The 16,930-nt window shown below is 28.4% G+C and overlaps 2 protein-coding genes across 4 annotated transcripts; both read left to right on the top strand.

Annotated features, from left to right (window-relative positions):
* Positions 1 to 1,385: 1,385 nt before the first annotated feature.
* LOC132952198 (blood vessel epicardial substance-like) lies at positions 1,386 to 10,372 on the top strand. 2 transcript variants are annotated; one of them, XM_061024400.1, is made up of 8 exons: positions 1,393 to 2,275; positions 2,359 to 2,741; positions 3,341 to 3,498; positions 4,314 to 4,416; positions 4,483 to 4,623; positions 4,719 to 4,884; positions 8,746 to 8,858; positions 9,485 to 10,372. In XM_061024400.1, the coding sequence occupies exons 1-7, from the start codon at positions 2,236 to 2,238 to the stop codon at positions 8,847 to 8,849; spliced, it is 1,095 nt and encodes a 364-aa protein (XP_060880383.1). In that variant the 5' UTR covers positions 1,393 to 2,235; the 3' UTR covers positions 8,850 to 8,858; positions 9,485 to 10,372. The 2 variants fall into 2 exon arrangements, with proteins under 2 accessions (XP_060880384.1, XP_060880383.1); XM_061024401.1 differs by lacking the exon at positions 8,746 to 8,858 and having other exon boundaries at positions 1,386 to 2,275.
* Positions 10,373 to 13,259: 2,887 nt separating this feature from the next.
* Positions 13,260 to 14,528, top strand: LOC132952112 (trafficking protein particle complex subunit 6b). 2 transcript variants are annotated; one of them, XM_061024273.1, is made up of 5 exons: positions 13,282 to 13,413; positions 13,479 to 13,689; positions 13,790 to 13,851; positions 13,916 to 14,117; positions 14,200 to 14,528. In XM_061024273.1, the coding sequence occupies exons 2-5, from the start codon at positions 13,615 to 13,617 to the stop codon at positions 14,329 to 14,331; spliced, it is 471 nt and encodes a 156-aa protein (XP_060880256.1). In that variant the 5' UTR covers positions 13,282 to 13,413; positions 13,479 to 13,614; the 3' UTR covers positions 14,332 to 14,528. The 2 variants fall into 2 exon arrangements, with proteins under 2 accessions (XP_060880255.1, XP_060880256.1); XM_061024272.1 differs by having other exon boundaries at positions 13,260 to 13,689.
* Positions 14,529 to 16,930: the final 2,402 nt, after the last annotated feature.

Here is a 16,930-nt window from a genome sequence, read left to right as displayed (position 1 = left end):
TTTATTTTATTGATATTTTACGCGAGAACCCCCCGTGTATCATCGGTGTTTGATCGCCGGTGGCGGCCGGCGGGTCGGTATGACCTGCAAAATGCTTTTTGTTGTAAAATACCTAATATATGCGCTAATTATTTATTAATTATTGTAGTCTTTAGATTACAGTAATTAGTAATATGACTTATGACTTTATGAGTTACGAGTATTCATCTATCTTTCGATCATTTGATCCAGAGTTTAATATCTACGGACTACCGACTACGATAGTACGATAAGTATTTAATTTTTATACATATTTTAAAACTCGGAGTACGTAATCACGTGTGTTATGTGTACGCCGCACTGCCGCGGTGGCGTAATTACTGGAGGGGGATTAGGGTATCGTATCCCCCCATGACTTTTTTTTTTTAAATGGAGAACCAAATGTATGTATTTATTATTTATTTATTGGTAATGCTATAGTATATATTATAGAAACAACAAATAAAAACCCAAATCCATTATGGTAGCTGTAACTAAGATAATATTAATTCGTAATAAACACTAATCACTATTGCAAATTGAATATTGCACAAATATATTTGCAATTTAGTTCATTTTTTGGGAATTTTATTCGGAAACATAGGTAATAAGTATTAGGTATATTTTAAATTTTCAACGAGTTAAGTACAATGGTGCAATCAGACTGTAAAACCCTTGTTACATTATACAGATTACAGATCACAATGGTTGGACTTGGACTGAGAGGTTTTTATGATATAAACAAATTTTTTTTTTGGTGGTCGGTGGATAAATGTTTCAATTTCTCCATCCCCCTCCCTACAAACTCTCAATTACGCCACACTGTACGATGATCCCAGATCCACTGATCCCAGTAAGGTGGTTTGGACTTTGACCACGTAGAAATCCGAGAGCCTGGTCTGGCTCGTTAAATAGTTTACATCTTATATTTTTATACAATTATAGGTACCAGCTAATATATTTTTTTATTTTATATTTTATATTCCGTCCGAAGATAATATTACGTCAAAAGTGTTGTTAAATGTTGAATAATATTTACATTCACGACCGATAGTGTACGTTTACACAGGGACCAGTCTGTATACATATCATCGTAATTCATAAAATCATAATAGTTAGCTAGGTAACGATAATAGGTAATTATTATGTTTTATACTCTTATGCCCTATGCCCCTATGGCACTCTGTATTATCGATGCGCGCGTCGTATTATCACTTCCTCCCCACAACCATCACCTAGAGCTCATAATGCCACCCTTCGTACGAGATCATACTCAAAAAATAAAACACCCCCGGGCCAAAACGTCTGTTGTCATTGTTTTTTTTTTTTCATTCAATCAACCCCCGCTTGGTTACGGCAGCTGTGGCCCGAAACTATCCTCCACGCTATACACTAAACAGACTATAGGTGAGGCTACAGCTCTGGGCCTCTGAGCTCAACCAGGCACCGCGTACCACGAAGAAATAATAATAAATTATAGTACGCGCGCCAGTCGCCGCGGTGTCCGGCGTGATTGTCGGTCTCGTATTATCGTTGTTTTCCCAGTATCCCATTACCCCCTCAGCGGCACTGCGGCAGCAGCATCAGCAGCTGCGCGAACGTGAAACGATATCGTTATAATCGTTATTGTTATTAATTACGTAATAAGTAATAACATACTATTATAAATGTCGAGAATCGCGAGTCGCGACGTCGTCTCCCGTCGGAAATCCGCGTTGCTAGGTAAATAGATAGGTAGTCCGTCATCTGTCGGGAAAACCACCGCGACCGGCCGAGATAAAATATCTCTAATCGGCAGTCGCCACTCGCTTGCATGCACCGCGACGATGTACGGCGTTGCGGATCGACGGTGGCGACGAAGACGATATGAATGCGATTGCAATAACGACTAACGACGCTTTTGGACGAGTGCCTTTCAAGTTTCAATCTATGAGGGTCGAATCCGCGAGTGGCGTTTGGTGTCTGTCCCGAGTGGGCAACGAGTGACGACGACAACTCTATATAGTTCGTGGCCGGCGATCGTAAATACGACGCATGTTATCGATTCTCGGCCGGCTGCTCCCGTGATCTCGCACGATCATCGTCTCCATAGGTAATAGTCGCGTCGCAGGATGATTGAAATCGGCGGTGTACAGTTTCATCTAGAGTGCCAACGTCGGAGATAAAAACCGTAGTTACTCCTACGTTAAATAGTATCGAAAAACAAACTCAACGACCATGTATTTGGACGACGTCAACGGGACTGCTCAAGCCGAAGGTAGAGCCTTACCTTTATTTTGTCATTTACCATCCGTCCGACCGACACCGATATAATATCTGACAATGATAATCGTGTTTCAGGTAACTACAGTTGTTATGACGGCGGAGGCTGCGGAAACAACACAGCTGTAGCGCCGTTAGGTGCCGTACTGGACTCTATCACCGTGGCCATGCTCAGCCAGACGTGTTTACATTCGGTGTTCAACCATCCCTATTTTCATTTTTCACATGCCATCATGTTTATTTGCTACATGCTACCATTTGGATCTCCTTGTCAGTTGATTCTCCTCATTCGCATTGGCCTGGCTGGTGCCACTACCATTATGGCGTTATGGGCTAGGAATGTCCAGTGTTGGGTTGACAGCCTCTTGTGGAATGCTGCTTCTGCTGCTGTCAATGTCGTACACATTTTAGTGTTATTCTATCAACTGAGGCCGATCAAATTTAATGATGAATTAGAACTAGTAAATTCATTGATTTTTGTCTTATGAGGATTAGTTTTCTCTCTAACACACACATAACATGCCAAATTTGTGTTAAGCAGTACCAACGGTGTGTTATTAGATTTAGTATAATAGTGAATTTACCATCAAACTTACAGTTAAAAACATCTATGTTCCTACATTTTTTTTTATTATTTTTCATTATTGGCCTTTTTATATTTGAATTTTTATTGGAATTAAGAGTATGTCAAATATAACAATTTTAAAATACTTTTAGAATTTAATATATTGTAAAAAATACAACATAAAAACACAGTTAATGTTTTTAACTTAAAGTTTTATAATAAGTGAAGTCACTCTAATACTAAAGCTAACAACACAAGATTGGTTCTGCTTATATGCACAAATAGGGGGGGGGGGCCTTAAGGGCTAAGCCTCCCAAACATTTCCTACATTTTGTTTTGAGCTTATTCAATATTACCATAGTAAGGTTTTAGCCCCCCCCCCCCCCATATCCCAAACGCTATTTGAGCAAATAAAATCTGCTATGTTGCACGTGGATTAGAGAGAGAATACAAATTGTGCGTTGATTACTTAATATTTTATTGTAAATTATTTAGGTGTACGAAACGCTTTTCTACCCTTTAAAAGTAAGCCGTAAACAATTTAGTAAAATAGTTTCCTGCATGAAAATGATAAGACCGCTAAAAACTCTCGAGATATTTGCTGAAGAAAAAGTAACAAGGGTCGACAGCTTATCGTTGGTGCTTTCAGGAAAGTAAGTGTAACTCATGTCTCCTTATAAATAAATATTAATTTTTTGATATTCAAGTGCTATGACTTAAACTTAGTCTGTACATAATATAATTATTTTCAATAGTTTAATATTAGTAGTATAAATTGTATTGTTACATGTTTACAGTACAATAGGTAAAAATTATGGTATCCAAAAGCCTAGCTTATGGAGGAGTCAACTGTCCTAATACATATTTTTCTGTATTAACATATCAAATTTTAGCTTGAATTAATGCATATTAAATTACCAATATAAAATACTAATATACCTACCAAAATAAATTAATAAACTAATAAAAATCTATAAACTTAATATTAAAAACAAGTTGGTAATTAATAACTAACCATATTATTTGATTAAATACATGACATATTAATTTTTTAACCTTAAACAACGAGATGAATTCTTATGTTATTAAAATAAAATAAATGTTATGACAAGAAAGAGCTATTTAGTCAATAATAGATTACAAAAATAATATTTTTGAATTATATATATTATAATATGGCTTCTTTTTTGTTATTTTGATTACATAATATATTCGTATTCAAGACATAAATGAATACATTGAAAATCTTAATCCAAGAAACATAAATTTGAGTACTTAGTATTGGAAATAAAAATATTATTAGTAGTTCTGAAATTTGAACAGTCTTAAAAATAAACTTCTAAAGGTTTTGCTTGATAATTTACATTATTTGTATGATCTAAGATCTGTTTGGACTTGGTATACTCCCTAATAACTAATATTAGTATAATATACTATATTATATTAATTTTTTTCTTTTATGTTAAAGATTAGTAATATCACAGAACGGTAATGCTCTGCATATTGTCTTCCCATATCAATTCCTAGATTCTCCAGAGTGGTTTGGTGTATCTACTGATGAATTCTTCCAAGTAATAAATTATATTATTCTATATATATAACAAATATAAAATAATTAAATATAAAAATAATTTTAGGTATCGGTCACAGCTGTAGAAGATTCCAGGGTATTATTATGGCATAGAGACAAATTAAGATTGTCAATAATTACAGATAAATTTTTATACACTATTTTTGATCACATTCTTGGTCGAGATGTTGTAAAAAAACTTATGCAGGTACGTAAATATGTTAATGATGTTTACCATTTCCATTAGTTTATGTGCATCACATAAAACTATTAAACTAACATGAATTGTAATTGTGTTTTTAGGTAAGCGAAACTATGTCTAATGGTCATTTACCTAATCAGTGGTATGATGGAGAAGAAGCTGAAATGACAAATAATGTAAATGATGAGAAACAAACAGTTCTTTATTTAAAGCGTAATGGTGACGGACAAGCAGGCATTGAAACTATATTGAAACGAGAGTTACAAGGTAATGAACAAAAAAACATAATAAACGGCTTTATAATAATTAGCTAATAACTGTCTATATATGTATATATTCATTATTTTTCATTTGAAGTTAGTTTAGTGTAATATAAGTTGTAACTTATCTCTGTAATGTATAAAAATAAAATAATATTCATTTAAAATTCACTCATATAAAAATAATCTTTTTTAAAATTAAAGTTATATTTGTTGCACGTTTGATATCAACCTACCTCCATGTACCAAATAAAAGATAAATAATAAAAAACTTACTTTATTAAGTTTTCCACCAATTATTTTGTTAACTTAATTTTGTCCAGAAAAGTACATTGACAAATGTCTAAGATTAAATATATTTTATTTTTTTCACTTATTAATCCTCCTATTATTTTAAACTGATATCAATAAATAATATTATATATAGCTGAATTACCCGTCGTTTCTGTGTTACAGTAAAAAAAATAAAATAGTAAATGTATATAAGTACAGTTAAATAAATAAATTAAAAAATTAACAGTTAAGGGGATTCCATACCGGGATTTTCTGTTTTTGTCACACGTGCGACATAGAATTTTTGACGGATTCTTTGCCAAACATATCAATTGATCTAATGAAGTGATGAGAATTCTGAAAACAGATTTGAATTCGTCGTCAAGTCTACTTGAAATCAACTTCCCCACAATTTTGATTTTTTGATTTTAGCTTCTCCAAAAATTGAAATACAAAAATGTTTAAATACTTTTTTTTAATATGACGTTTTCTGGAATTTGGGGGATAATATCAAAAATGTGAGAAAGTCGATTTCAAGTAGACTTGACGACGAATTCAAATCTGTTTTCAGAATTCTTATCGCTTCATTAGATCAATTGGAATGTTTGGCAAAAAACACGTCTAAAATACTATGTCGCGGGTGTGTTAGACAAAAACAGAAAATCACGGTATCGAATCCCCTTAAGCTGAATAACCCGTCACTACTGGGTTATAGTAAAAAAATCAAATAGTTGAATCATTTTATATATAAATAAATATAAGAGATGTATACATCGTTATAATAATGTGCAATTACTTAGTACAAAATATCAGATATTTTCACTATAAATTTATAGTCAAGTTATGTTAAATATATTGATTAATTAATAATTGTTAATTAATAAACGAATAAATTGTGTGAAACAAAATTAATATTATTTTATTGCTTTACAATTTAAGTGTTAAACGCAACCACCAAAAGGTAAGCAGCATTTGTGTTATGTGCTTTTCATTTCTATGATTTTGTATTTTCTATTCTATAATACATGGTTATAACAACTGTAAATTGCCAATAATATTAAAGCTGAACAATTTATTACTATCTGCTTCTGGATTAATCTATTATCTATAGTTACATTCTTGAAATGTTACTATAATGAATAATTACATAAAAAATTAAGAAGTATAAAAATAATGTTGTAGTAGTAAATAACTATTAAAATTAATTGCAGTATTGCACTAAAAAGTACCAAAAATTGCAGTTGATAATTTTAAAACTGCACTAATTAATAACAATGTTTTGTTATTAATTTATGAGATTAATTAATTTTACTCTTAAATAATATTTAAATTCTACAGATGAAATAAATATTTTATTTGTTATCTTAACAATCTATACTACTACCTAACTTAAGCATAATTTAATTGGACTTAAAGTGTTTCTTCTAAATTTTCATTTTCAAACGTTCTTCAATTTGGAGTCATTAAGTAAAATTAAGTGAAAAAAAATGAAAAATAGTTGAAATTGTTTTATAAATAAGTAAATTCAAAAAGTTGCAATACAATTGAAAAAATCCTAAATTGCACTTAAAATATTAAGATTTTAATTCATATTAACTTGAAACGCATTTAAAACTTACTTAGCAATAAATTGTAACATTAGAAGTACATTTTCAAATGTGACAATATCAGTGCCTTGGTAGTTAGGTATGACAGTGGAACCTTGGTAACTCAAACTCCGGTAACTTGAAGTGTCTATAGAATTTTTTACAGTCCCAATCATTCATTCACATATTTTTGTAGAAGTTATTTACTTCTGCACCTCAAAATTAATATGTCAAATTTTTTTTTTTTGGTCCTCTTAAGTGAGATACCGAAGTTCCACTGTATTACAATGTTGTCATCTGTTATATAATTTGTTCACCGTGATTTGAATATTATAGATTTATGTTAAAATATTATCAATTGCTTGAACAGTATATAGTTTATAATTAATATTCTTTTTTTTTATCTTACATAGTTACATTATTGTAGTTAATGTGTGATTATTTTTATATGCTTACAAATTGTTTAAATTGTTAGAATATATTTTAGATTCTGAGCGAAGCGATGAATGTATTGATTTTACAATGATGTCTGTTTTTTTTTATTTTTTATTTTTTTTTATTTTTTTGTGTTTGTCATCACCTTTTAGGACAGTAAAAGTGTTTGGATTTTCTTCAACAGTAACTTTTCTGATAGGAAAGTGAATTTAGTTGGTACTTTGGGGGTCAACATTTCTCAGTAGTTTTCAAACGCAACATGAAAAACAAAAGAAAAATTAAGGAAAAAATGGGGAATATTTACGCAAAATCTGTTTTCGAGAAAATCGATTTTGGTTATTAGGGGTAACTCTAAAACAAATGACCGAAGGTACATGAAATTTTGACTGAACGTTTATATTAGCATTTTCTATACACCATAACATTTTCCAAATATTTTGACTTATTTTGAGCTGTTTATTTACGGACATTTTCAGTTTCCATTTTTTTTAGTTTTTTTTTCTATAAATATTAATCAAATTTTATCTGTTTGGTAAAAAAGCTTGAAAATTTAATAGAAGGCCCCCTGGTTATTGTTTCAAAGGTAGATAAAAAAAATTAAAAATCCTTAGTCACAGTTTTTATTTATAAGCATTTAAAGTTCAAATATTGACAAAATACGGAAAAATCACGAAATTTAGCAAATTATTTTGAGTTAAGAATTCATAAAAATTTTTGTGTAAAAATGTAATACAAAATAATCCAGAGGTTTGTCTACCTTTATCAAAAAAAAAATGTCTACAAGAAAGTAAAATTAAATTTTTACGAGCGTTTGAAATTCATATTTTTACAACATTTGATATTCACTCGATTTCTCATGTAACGATTTTCTTATTTTGTTCTAATTAAAAAACGTATGACTGTAGATAATTGAAAATTTCACTGAATGTTTCTATTAGCATTTTCTATACACGATAAAATTTGGAAAATAATTTGAGCTGTTTACGAACATTGTCAGTTTTTTAGTTTTTTTCTCGATAAATATCAATAAAATTATATTTGTTGGGTAAAAAAGCTTGAAAATTTAATATAAGGCTCCTGATATATCGTTCTAATAGCAGTTGAAAAATATTAAAAATACATAGGCACAATTTTTTTTTATAAGCTTTAAGTTCATATTTCAAATTTAATAATTATTATTTTGTAGTTAAGAATTTATAAAATGTTCAACTTTTATAGCTAAGGATTGAAAATTGAAAACAAGGCTCTTAGGCTCCACGTAAATAGGTTAAATATAAATTACTTTATTCACAATAATATCATCATATATACTTGGTAATATCATAGGCTGACTGACCGTTTTCGCTCAGAATCGTTTTTCTTATACAATGATATTATATCATAGAATTCAAATTCAACACCATCCATTACAGTGACCCACTTGTAACCTACTGTACAGCAGAGCGACATCCACTTACCCACCTTTTTTTACTTTATTTTATAATTATAGTTTTTTTTCTTAAGCATGTATATTCACTTTGACAGTAATATGTTATCAAATTAGTTTTTGCATGATTTACTTGTGTTATTATCAGAGAATGAAAACGCATGCCTGGAACACTGTCCATTGATTAATGACCAGTCTTCATGGTACTCGCAACAGACTCTACGTAACGTGTTGAGAACTCTACACAGATAGCAACATTAAGTAAGTGTAGTTTGATTTTTACAGAATGTGTATATTGTTTGTTTGTTGGCTATTCTAAAGTATTCAATACCACGTTTTATGGTTGCGTGCTAGTTTATAAGTGTATGTATATATATATATATATATATATTATTCTTTGGTGGACTGGATAGATATTTTTATTTTTATTTATACAGCATAAAAACATTTTGTATAAAATGTTACAAATGTGTTTGCATAAATTATATATCAATGTTGATACCTGCCTATTCTCTATGAGCAATGCTTGTGGTGGGAGTAGAGAGTAACTAATTAACTAAAAGTTTAATTGACGCATAATAATTATAGTAACTTAATATTTAAATAAAAGTAAAATACACACACACACAATATTTTATAAATAGTGTAAATACTTCAGCTGGATTGCTATTGTGAAATGCCTGAATGTAATCAGTTTGCCCTTTATATTATGATAGAATATTCATAAAGAGTATCAATATAGCTTAAGGTTAAACAATATTTTAGTTTTCTACAGACCAAGCTGTGGTAACAGAAATATAAACTTAAATATACTCAAGATATCAAAGAAATATTGGCCAATCTTTCATTAGTATTTTGTTTGTTTAATCAATTCAATTTTGTTATAGGCGACCCAAATGGCTGGAAATTGAGTAGGATTGAAGAAGTCGACCACGAGACTCCAGTGTAAAAAAAATATTAAATATATTTCCTTTAACAATTAATAATCTTGTGATCTTAGGATAAGTTTATATCTGTGTTTTCTTTTTAACTCTGACACTTTGGTGTTGTTTTTAAATTTACCTCTGTCAGATTTGATTTTTGGCACCTATCGAATTTAACAATCACTGTAGTAATATCAATTTATTTTATTAACTATTCTTGATGTAAGATTTAAAAAAAAAGAAATTTATTGACAATGTTTGATGAACCAAACAAATATAACTTGTAAGCTAGCTCCTTGTTTTCTTTGAGTAATAACATACATTTTGTTTTGTTTCAAAAGTACTGATATTCAAATGTTTTAATTAATAAATATATTACATGTTGTTTATTGTTGTTCAAATAATATAATGTATTAATCATTAATATGATAATGTATTACTAAAGTGATATTTATAAAAGTAACTAGTCCATTATTAATTATTATAAAATGTGTATGTAATTGTGTATAATATATAATATATAAAAATTATAATATAGAGTGTCCCTTGATCCTCAGGACTTTATTTTATGCAATGTCAACTTATGAAAATCCAATTAAAACTACTAATAAGTAATAATAATAATACTCCTGCTACCAAAAAATATTTGAGGCATTGGGACACTGTGTTGTATAATTTTTATATAATATGATCCAGCTAACACAATATTGTGTTTAGTGGATCATCTGGTATTACATATTTTATTGAATGAATATTGTTATAATTTTAATAAAAATCATATTGTAATTGTACAAAATCTTGGTTTAAAAAAAATTAAGTGTGATGAATGGAATAAAAATTTATGTTCAAATATTTTTTCTTTGTCTTATTTGAAACCATTAAATATTTCATATGGTCTGGATGCTGACTACAATGCTACAATAAAATGTCAACATTTGATTTTTGTTTTGAGGCTAAAATAGCCAAATAAATTTCTAGTTATCTAGTTTTTATTTATTTATAATTTGCACATTTACGTGATTTTTACGTCTTGTCAAAATTAAAACTTTAAATTCTTGTAAAAAAAATTGGAATGTAAAAGTGTCCGTAATCAGCTCAAAACAAGTAAAAATAGTTTCGAAATATAATGGTGCATAGATATTGCTAATAAATATGAACATTATACTAACATTCAATGAAAATTTCATCTATATTTTTAATCTAAGGTTATTCTGTAACCAACAAATATAAATTTACAATTTTTTTTATGGGTAGGTATTTTATATTCAAATTTGGACAAAATTAGATAATATTTAAATGTAGAAGAACAATTTTAGTTTTGTTTTATATCTATATTGAAAATATTATTTGTGGTTACTTAAAATTTCTAAAGTACCTATATTATTATAGGTATACAAATATGATAACAAATTATTAATTAATAAACAAATAATAAAAAATTCAACTTAACCTTATTGATGATAACATATTGCAATATAGAATATCCTAATTCCTTGACTGTCAAACCGTATCCGCTCAAAATCGTTTTCCGAATACAATAATGATATTATTATATGATTGAATTCAAATTTAACCCCATCCATTAGTCCATTACAGTCACCCACTTGTAACCTACTGTATAGCAGAACAACTTCCACTTTTTTTTTTTTAAATTTAAATCCAGGTTTGGACAAGTACCTACATAGGTAGGTATAATAATTTGTATTGTAATTTAACTACCAAAGAAATATTTATATAACTTCCCCATCACTGTATCTAGGGGAACCGGCGGGAGAATGCATTAGACATTAACTACAGTTAAATATGGCATATGAAGAACAACTGAAATGGAAAGCCAGAATAGGTACTAGCATAGAACAAGGTAGGTACATTTTAGATTACGGCGATCACAATGATTTCTTTAAACATATACGATTTACCTATCAATAGTACTGACTACTGAGTATAATCATTGATTATGAATAGGTACTACCTATTATTATACTATAATTCATAATTAGGGTGCGTTGGACATGGGCGCTTTGAACGCTTTAAGCACTTATGAGCGCTGCCGGCGCCAATCATTTTGGAAAATTAAAACGCTCAGATTACAACCGTGGACCAAATATACCACTTCCTCCCGATCAATTATAAAACATGATGTGTAATTTAGTCACTTATTTTTTGGATTTTTGCATCTTTCTTAAAATCTTTAAATTAAATTGAAACTATTATGATTCTGCTCCTAATTTTTATGGTAGTCTAGTAGAATGGAGTATTATTTTCTAGTGCTCATAAAAAACTCTTAACAACATGTTTAAAATATTTTGTATATTTTATTATATGATTAGGTATTTTATTTATATTATAATATTATTCAATAATAGTTATCTTATAAACTACAAACTAATTTTGAAAAAATATATAGTTTTTTTGGTGTTTTCTTGTTTTTAGTAACTTGCTAATTTTTTTTCTTTTGCAAGTGAATATCATTCTTGTTTTGACATAATGCGTTATGATATATTTGGTTAATATTTGACTGTGTATTGAGCAACCAACCTTTGTCAAAATGTTGTTTTATATTTCTTTAATAACTACAAATTATGTTAGAAAAATAAACAGTGAAAAATGTATATGAAGTTTTTAAATTGAAATGCAACGTTACAAACATGATCTGTTATCAGGACATCTAGTTATATATATTTAGATATTTTACAGTATAATCTAGTACAATGCTTCTCCAATTTTTTTGTCATGAGGCTCCCTAAATTTAATGTAAAACTGTCAAGGCCCTCTTAACCAAATTATTAATTGTTTTTTCTAAATTAGGTATATACTAAAATACTAAATGTACTATTTCACACCGATAAATTATTAAAATGTATAGTAAATTAATGTTTTAATATACTTTTGAAAAATATTAATAATAACATTAAAATTTAAGTATTTAAATTTTTCCCATAAACGCTTAAAGTCTAAAGAAAATAAGCACTGATCTAGGATGACCATATAAATCTATCAACCATTCAGCATATAGATATGTTTCTATCCCCAGGATCTCGGTCAATAATATATAATAATGTATAGGTAATAGCATTGATTTTATAATATACAATAAATTCTATGAAAACTATAACATATTATTATAAAATCAATAGTGATAGGTACAACTGAGTAATAAATGCTTATAACAAGGTATTCAAAATATATGCATTTTGGTAACACATAGGTAATATGAATACTAGTATTAAACTCAATATATTAATTAATAATTATTATTTGTTAATTGTGATAATTTGAAAGCATTATGTATGATAATTTAGTGAATTAACTCTTAAATTTTTCATACATTTTTTTTGTAATAGGAAATTTAAAAATGACAATATTTAATAATATTAATAATTGTATTTGATAAAAAGAAAGTATTTAAATACATACATACAAATAAATTAGAACATAGAAGTCATTAGGCAATGAAAAATTTTGAATTTTATTCCTTATAACATGATATTATAATTATTTAAAATATATATATTAAATATTAATAATATATATAATAATTATTAATATATTTTAAATTTTCTATGGTTTTGGTGTAGTAAAGTGTTCGTTCATCGGCCTCTTTAGAACATATAGCGCTCCCGGTGGTGACGACTATCTGTAGTAAAATTTTCAATCAAGTGACGACACCTTATCAATACACCTTGTTCTGTGTATATATTATCTGTGATTATACCATAGAATATAATATGAAATATATGAATTTCATATATTCTGTGATTATACCATATTGTATTTTCAATATTTGAATATTGTATTCACGATATAATATTTCGTATTTTCGTGTTTGTAATTGTAATATAACTAATTAGTGATTACTAATTTGTACAATTGTAGGTCTTGTAAAGAATAGAGTGAGCATCTCCATTGACTTTTAAGATTTTATACAAATTTAATGATTTAAATATTCAATTGTCAGTCGTTACTTTGTCACTTGCCAGTGTTAAATGCTAGCAATTGTGTACGGTTACATGGAGTGCAGTGCAGACTATCCACAGCGAATTGCAAAACAGTATTAAGTAAAATTTGGTTCTTGTTAAAATAATTGTTGAGAAATGTCTGCTGAAGACGTTCTATTCGATATGTTACACTCAGAAATTGTATCGTACTTAGTGTCCAAGTCCTCCGAGGTAATTATTGTACACATAACGCCTAAAATAATACAATTTAATGCTTTTTACGTTTGAACTGAATAAAGCTTATTTTACGAATAAATAATTGTTCAAACAGGATGAAGATTTATCAATATTAGAACACTTGGGTTATTCAAGTGGTTGGCGACTGATTGAAAGGTAAATTGTATTAAGTATTTATAACTATCAGGCATTTTTGTGAAACTGCCCCCTTTCTACTTAGAATAACAAAAGAGCTGCCAAGGTACAAAGAAGAGCTAGAAGTTTTAAAATTTATATGTACAGACTTTTGGTCATGCGTGTATAAAAAGCAGGTGGATAATTTACGAACCAATCATCAAGGTGTCTATGTATTGCATGACAACGAGTTTCGCTTTTTCAGTAAACTGTCAAATGGAACGCAGTACCTTAAATCTGCACCCAAAGTAAATTGTGTAAAATATATAAACATTAATTATATAGTTGAACATTGTTATTCTAATTACTTTTGCATAATTTTTTTTTTAGTATGCTACGTTTACATGTGGTCTGATTAGAGGAGCTTTAGAAAATTTTGGAATTTCAAGCATCGTAACAGTTGAAATAATTAGAATGCCGTCATGTAAATTCCACATACAAGTACTTCCGTCTTCATCTTAATTATCATATTCTTTATGTGTAACTTCATGGAAAATCAATATTAATGATTAAATTTAATTATCAAATTTATAAATTATTTCATTTTAGAATTCAATCCAATGGTTTTCCTATACTTCTAATACGAACAATTATTATTCTATTGTATGTAAAATTATAATAATAAATATATTTAATTGCTTAAATTTATTACCTTAATAGATTTATGTGTAATTTATTATCAACAAAAATAAAATATCTTATAAGTAGTTCATATTAAACTTCTAATACAATCAATTAACTTGCCAAAATAATTCAAAATTGTGTTATTTGGCAATACGTATTCAACATGTATCCTTCCAAATTGTAAAATATTATAATATGACGCAAACAGGCTAAACCCTCACGAAAATTTGAAACATACAAAAGTATAGATACTATAATATTATGTATTAAGTTGGAAAACAAAGAAGTAACAAATTTCTGAAAATGCAGTCATAACTTAATATCTTAATTTGTGGTCATAACTGATTTGAAAACTGTACAAACATCAATATGACTTAAGTTTGGCTACTATTTTGATTATTGACAACCAATTTATTATTGTATATTATGCTTTTAAATGCAATTATTGTTAAATTCCAACAGAATATAAATTAATTATACAGCTGTTGTCGATATATTGTACAACATAAATTAGCCCAGAATGAATCCTTAATAAACTATCATCAAAGTATTGTATTTTATTTTTTTTTTATGCCTAAGTAATAGATAATAGTATGCATTAAGATTTTAAATGATAAGTTACTTATGATTAAATTAAGTATAAAATAAAAATTACTCCCACAAAAAATTGTATCCATGCCACTGAATCTAATCTATATTATATTAGTATTGAATTATAATAAGGCATAAGCGTATTAACAAAGAAGAAATAACTTCTTGATCATTTGGGATTATGTTATGATTAAACTATGTTTTTTAAAGAACCTTCAACCTTGTAGGTATCAAATACATTTTAAGGATTGTAAACGACACCATGGATTATTCAAGTATTTATTTTTTTTTAGAATCTGAGTGATGAATGTATTGGTTTTACAATGATGTGTTTTTTATTTTTGTGTCTACACAATTAGTAGTCGACATAATGTTTCGATTTTCAACTTCAGTATCTTGTTTGATAGGAAAGTGAATCTAGTTGATACTTTTGGGAGATCAAAATCTAAAATTCCCAATAGTTTTTTAAGGCGCCCGGAAAAACAAAATAAAAACTAAGGGGATTCCATACCGTGATTTTCTGTTTTTGTCTAACACACGCGCGACATAGGATTTTTGACGGATTCTTTGCCAAACATGTCAATTGATCTAATGAAGTGATGAGAATTCTGAAAAAAGATTTGAATTCGTTGTCAAGTCTACTTGAAATCGACTTTCTCACAATTTTGATTGTTTGATTTTAGCTTCTCCAAAAATTGAAATACTCTTTTTTAATATGACGTTTTCTGGAATTTGGGGTATAATATCAAAAATGTGGGAAAGTCGATTTCAAGTAGACTTGACGACGAATTCAAATCTGTTTTCAGAATTCTTATCGCTTCAATAGATCAGTTTGAATGTTTGGCAAAAAACACGTCTAAAATACTATGTCGCGCGTGTGTTAGACAAAAACAGAAAATCACGGTATCGAATCCCCTTAAGAAAAAACGGGAATTATACGAAAAATTGATTTTTGCTGTTGGTGTAACTCTAAAAGTCCCCACACACTGCATCGGTGGCGGTGAATTGATGCAGGACATATTTTACCGCTCACCGCAGCGGTAAATCCAAGACAATAGAATTTAACGCCACCGCCAGTGTGTGGGGACCTTAAAACAAATTATCGTAAATTCATGAAATCTTCACTTAATATTTATATTAGTATTTTCTATACATGAAAAAATTTTCAAAATATTTCGAATTGTTTTGATGTTTTGAGCTGTTTACGGATATACTCAGTTTCCAACTTTTTTTTTTATGAATGTCAATAAAACTTTATTTGTTGGACAAAAAGCTTGAAAATTAAATCCAAGGCTCCTACTATAATTTTACAATGACATTTAAAAAATATTAACAATCTTTAGTTTAAATTATTTTGTGTTAGAAATTCATAAAAATTTTTCTATTTAAATCTAAGATTTTTCATAAGTGCCTACCTTTATCAAAAAAAAGTCAAATTAAATTTTTATGAGCGTTTGAAGTTCATATTTTTACAACATTGAATATTTACCAGATTTCTCATGTAGCGATTTTCTTATTTTGTTGTAAATCAAAAACTAACCACTGTAGATGCATGCAATTTTCACTAAATGTTTATATTAGCATTTTCTATACATGAAAAAATTTTGATTCTTTTTGAACTGTTTACGGATATTGTCAGTTTTAATTTTTTTTTTCTGTAAATATCAATAAAATTTTATGTTTGGTAAAAAAGAGTGAACAATGCGAGGCTCCTGATATCGTGTTACAATAACAGTTAAAAAAATATTAAAAATACACAATTTTTTTTATAAGCATTTATAGTTCGAATTTTGACAACATTTATCAAATTTAAAATTTAATATATATTTTGTAGTTAAATATTTTT

Source organism: Metopolophium dirhodum, chromosome 9, assembly GCF_019925205.1.
Source record: "Metopolophium dirhodum isolate CAU chromosome 9, ASM1992520v1, whole genome shotgun sequence".
In the NCBI taxonomy this organism is placed as follows: Eukaryota; Metazoa; Arthropoda; class Insecta; order Hemiptera; family Aphididae; genus Metopolophium; species Metopolophium dirhodum.
This window is presented reverse-complemented; position numbering and strand designations above follow the sequence as displayed.

Coding starts and splice junctions, on each gene's coding strand:
- LOC132952198 (XM_061024400.1), top strand. CDS start 2,236: ATGTATTTGGACGACGTCAACGGGACTGCTCAAGCCGAAG. Junction 2,276..2,358: donor CGGGACTGCTCAAGCCGAAG/GTAGAGCCTTAC, acceptor ATCGTGTTTCAG/GTAACTACAGTTGTTATGAC. Junction 3,499..4,313: donor TCGTTGGTGCTTTCAGGAAA/GTAAGTGTAACT, acceptor TTTATGTTAAAG/ATTAGTAATATCACAGAACG.
- LOC132952112 (XM_061024272.1), top strand. CDS start 13,615: ATGTCTGCTGAAGACGTTCTATTCGATATGTTACACTCAGAAATTGTA. Junction 13,690..13,789: donor TAGTGTCCAAGTCCTCCGAG/GTAATTATTGTA, acceptor TTGTTCAAACAG/GATGAAGATTTATCAATATT. Junction 14,118..14,199: donor ACCTTAAATCTGCACCCAAA/GTAAATTGTGTA, acceptor TTTTTTTTTTAG/TATGCTACGTTTACATGTGG.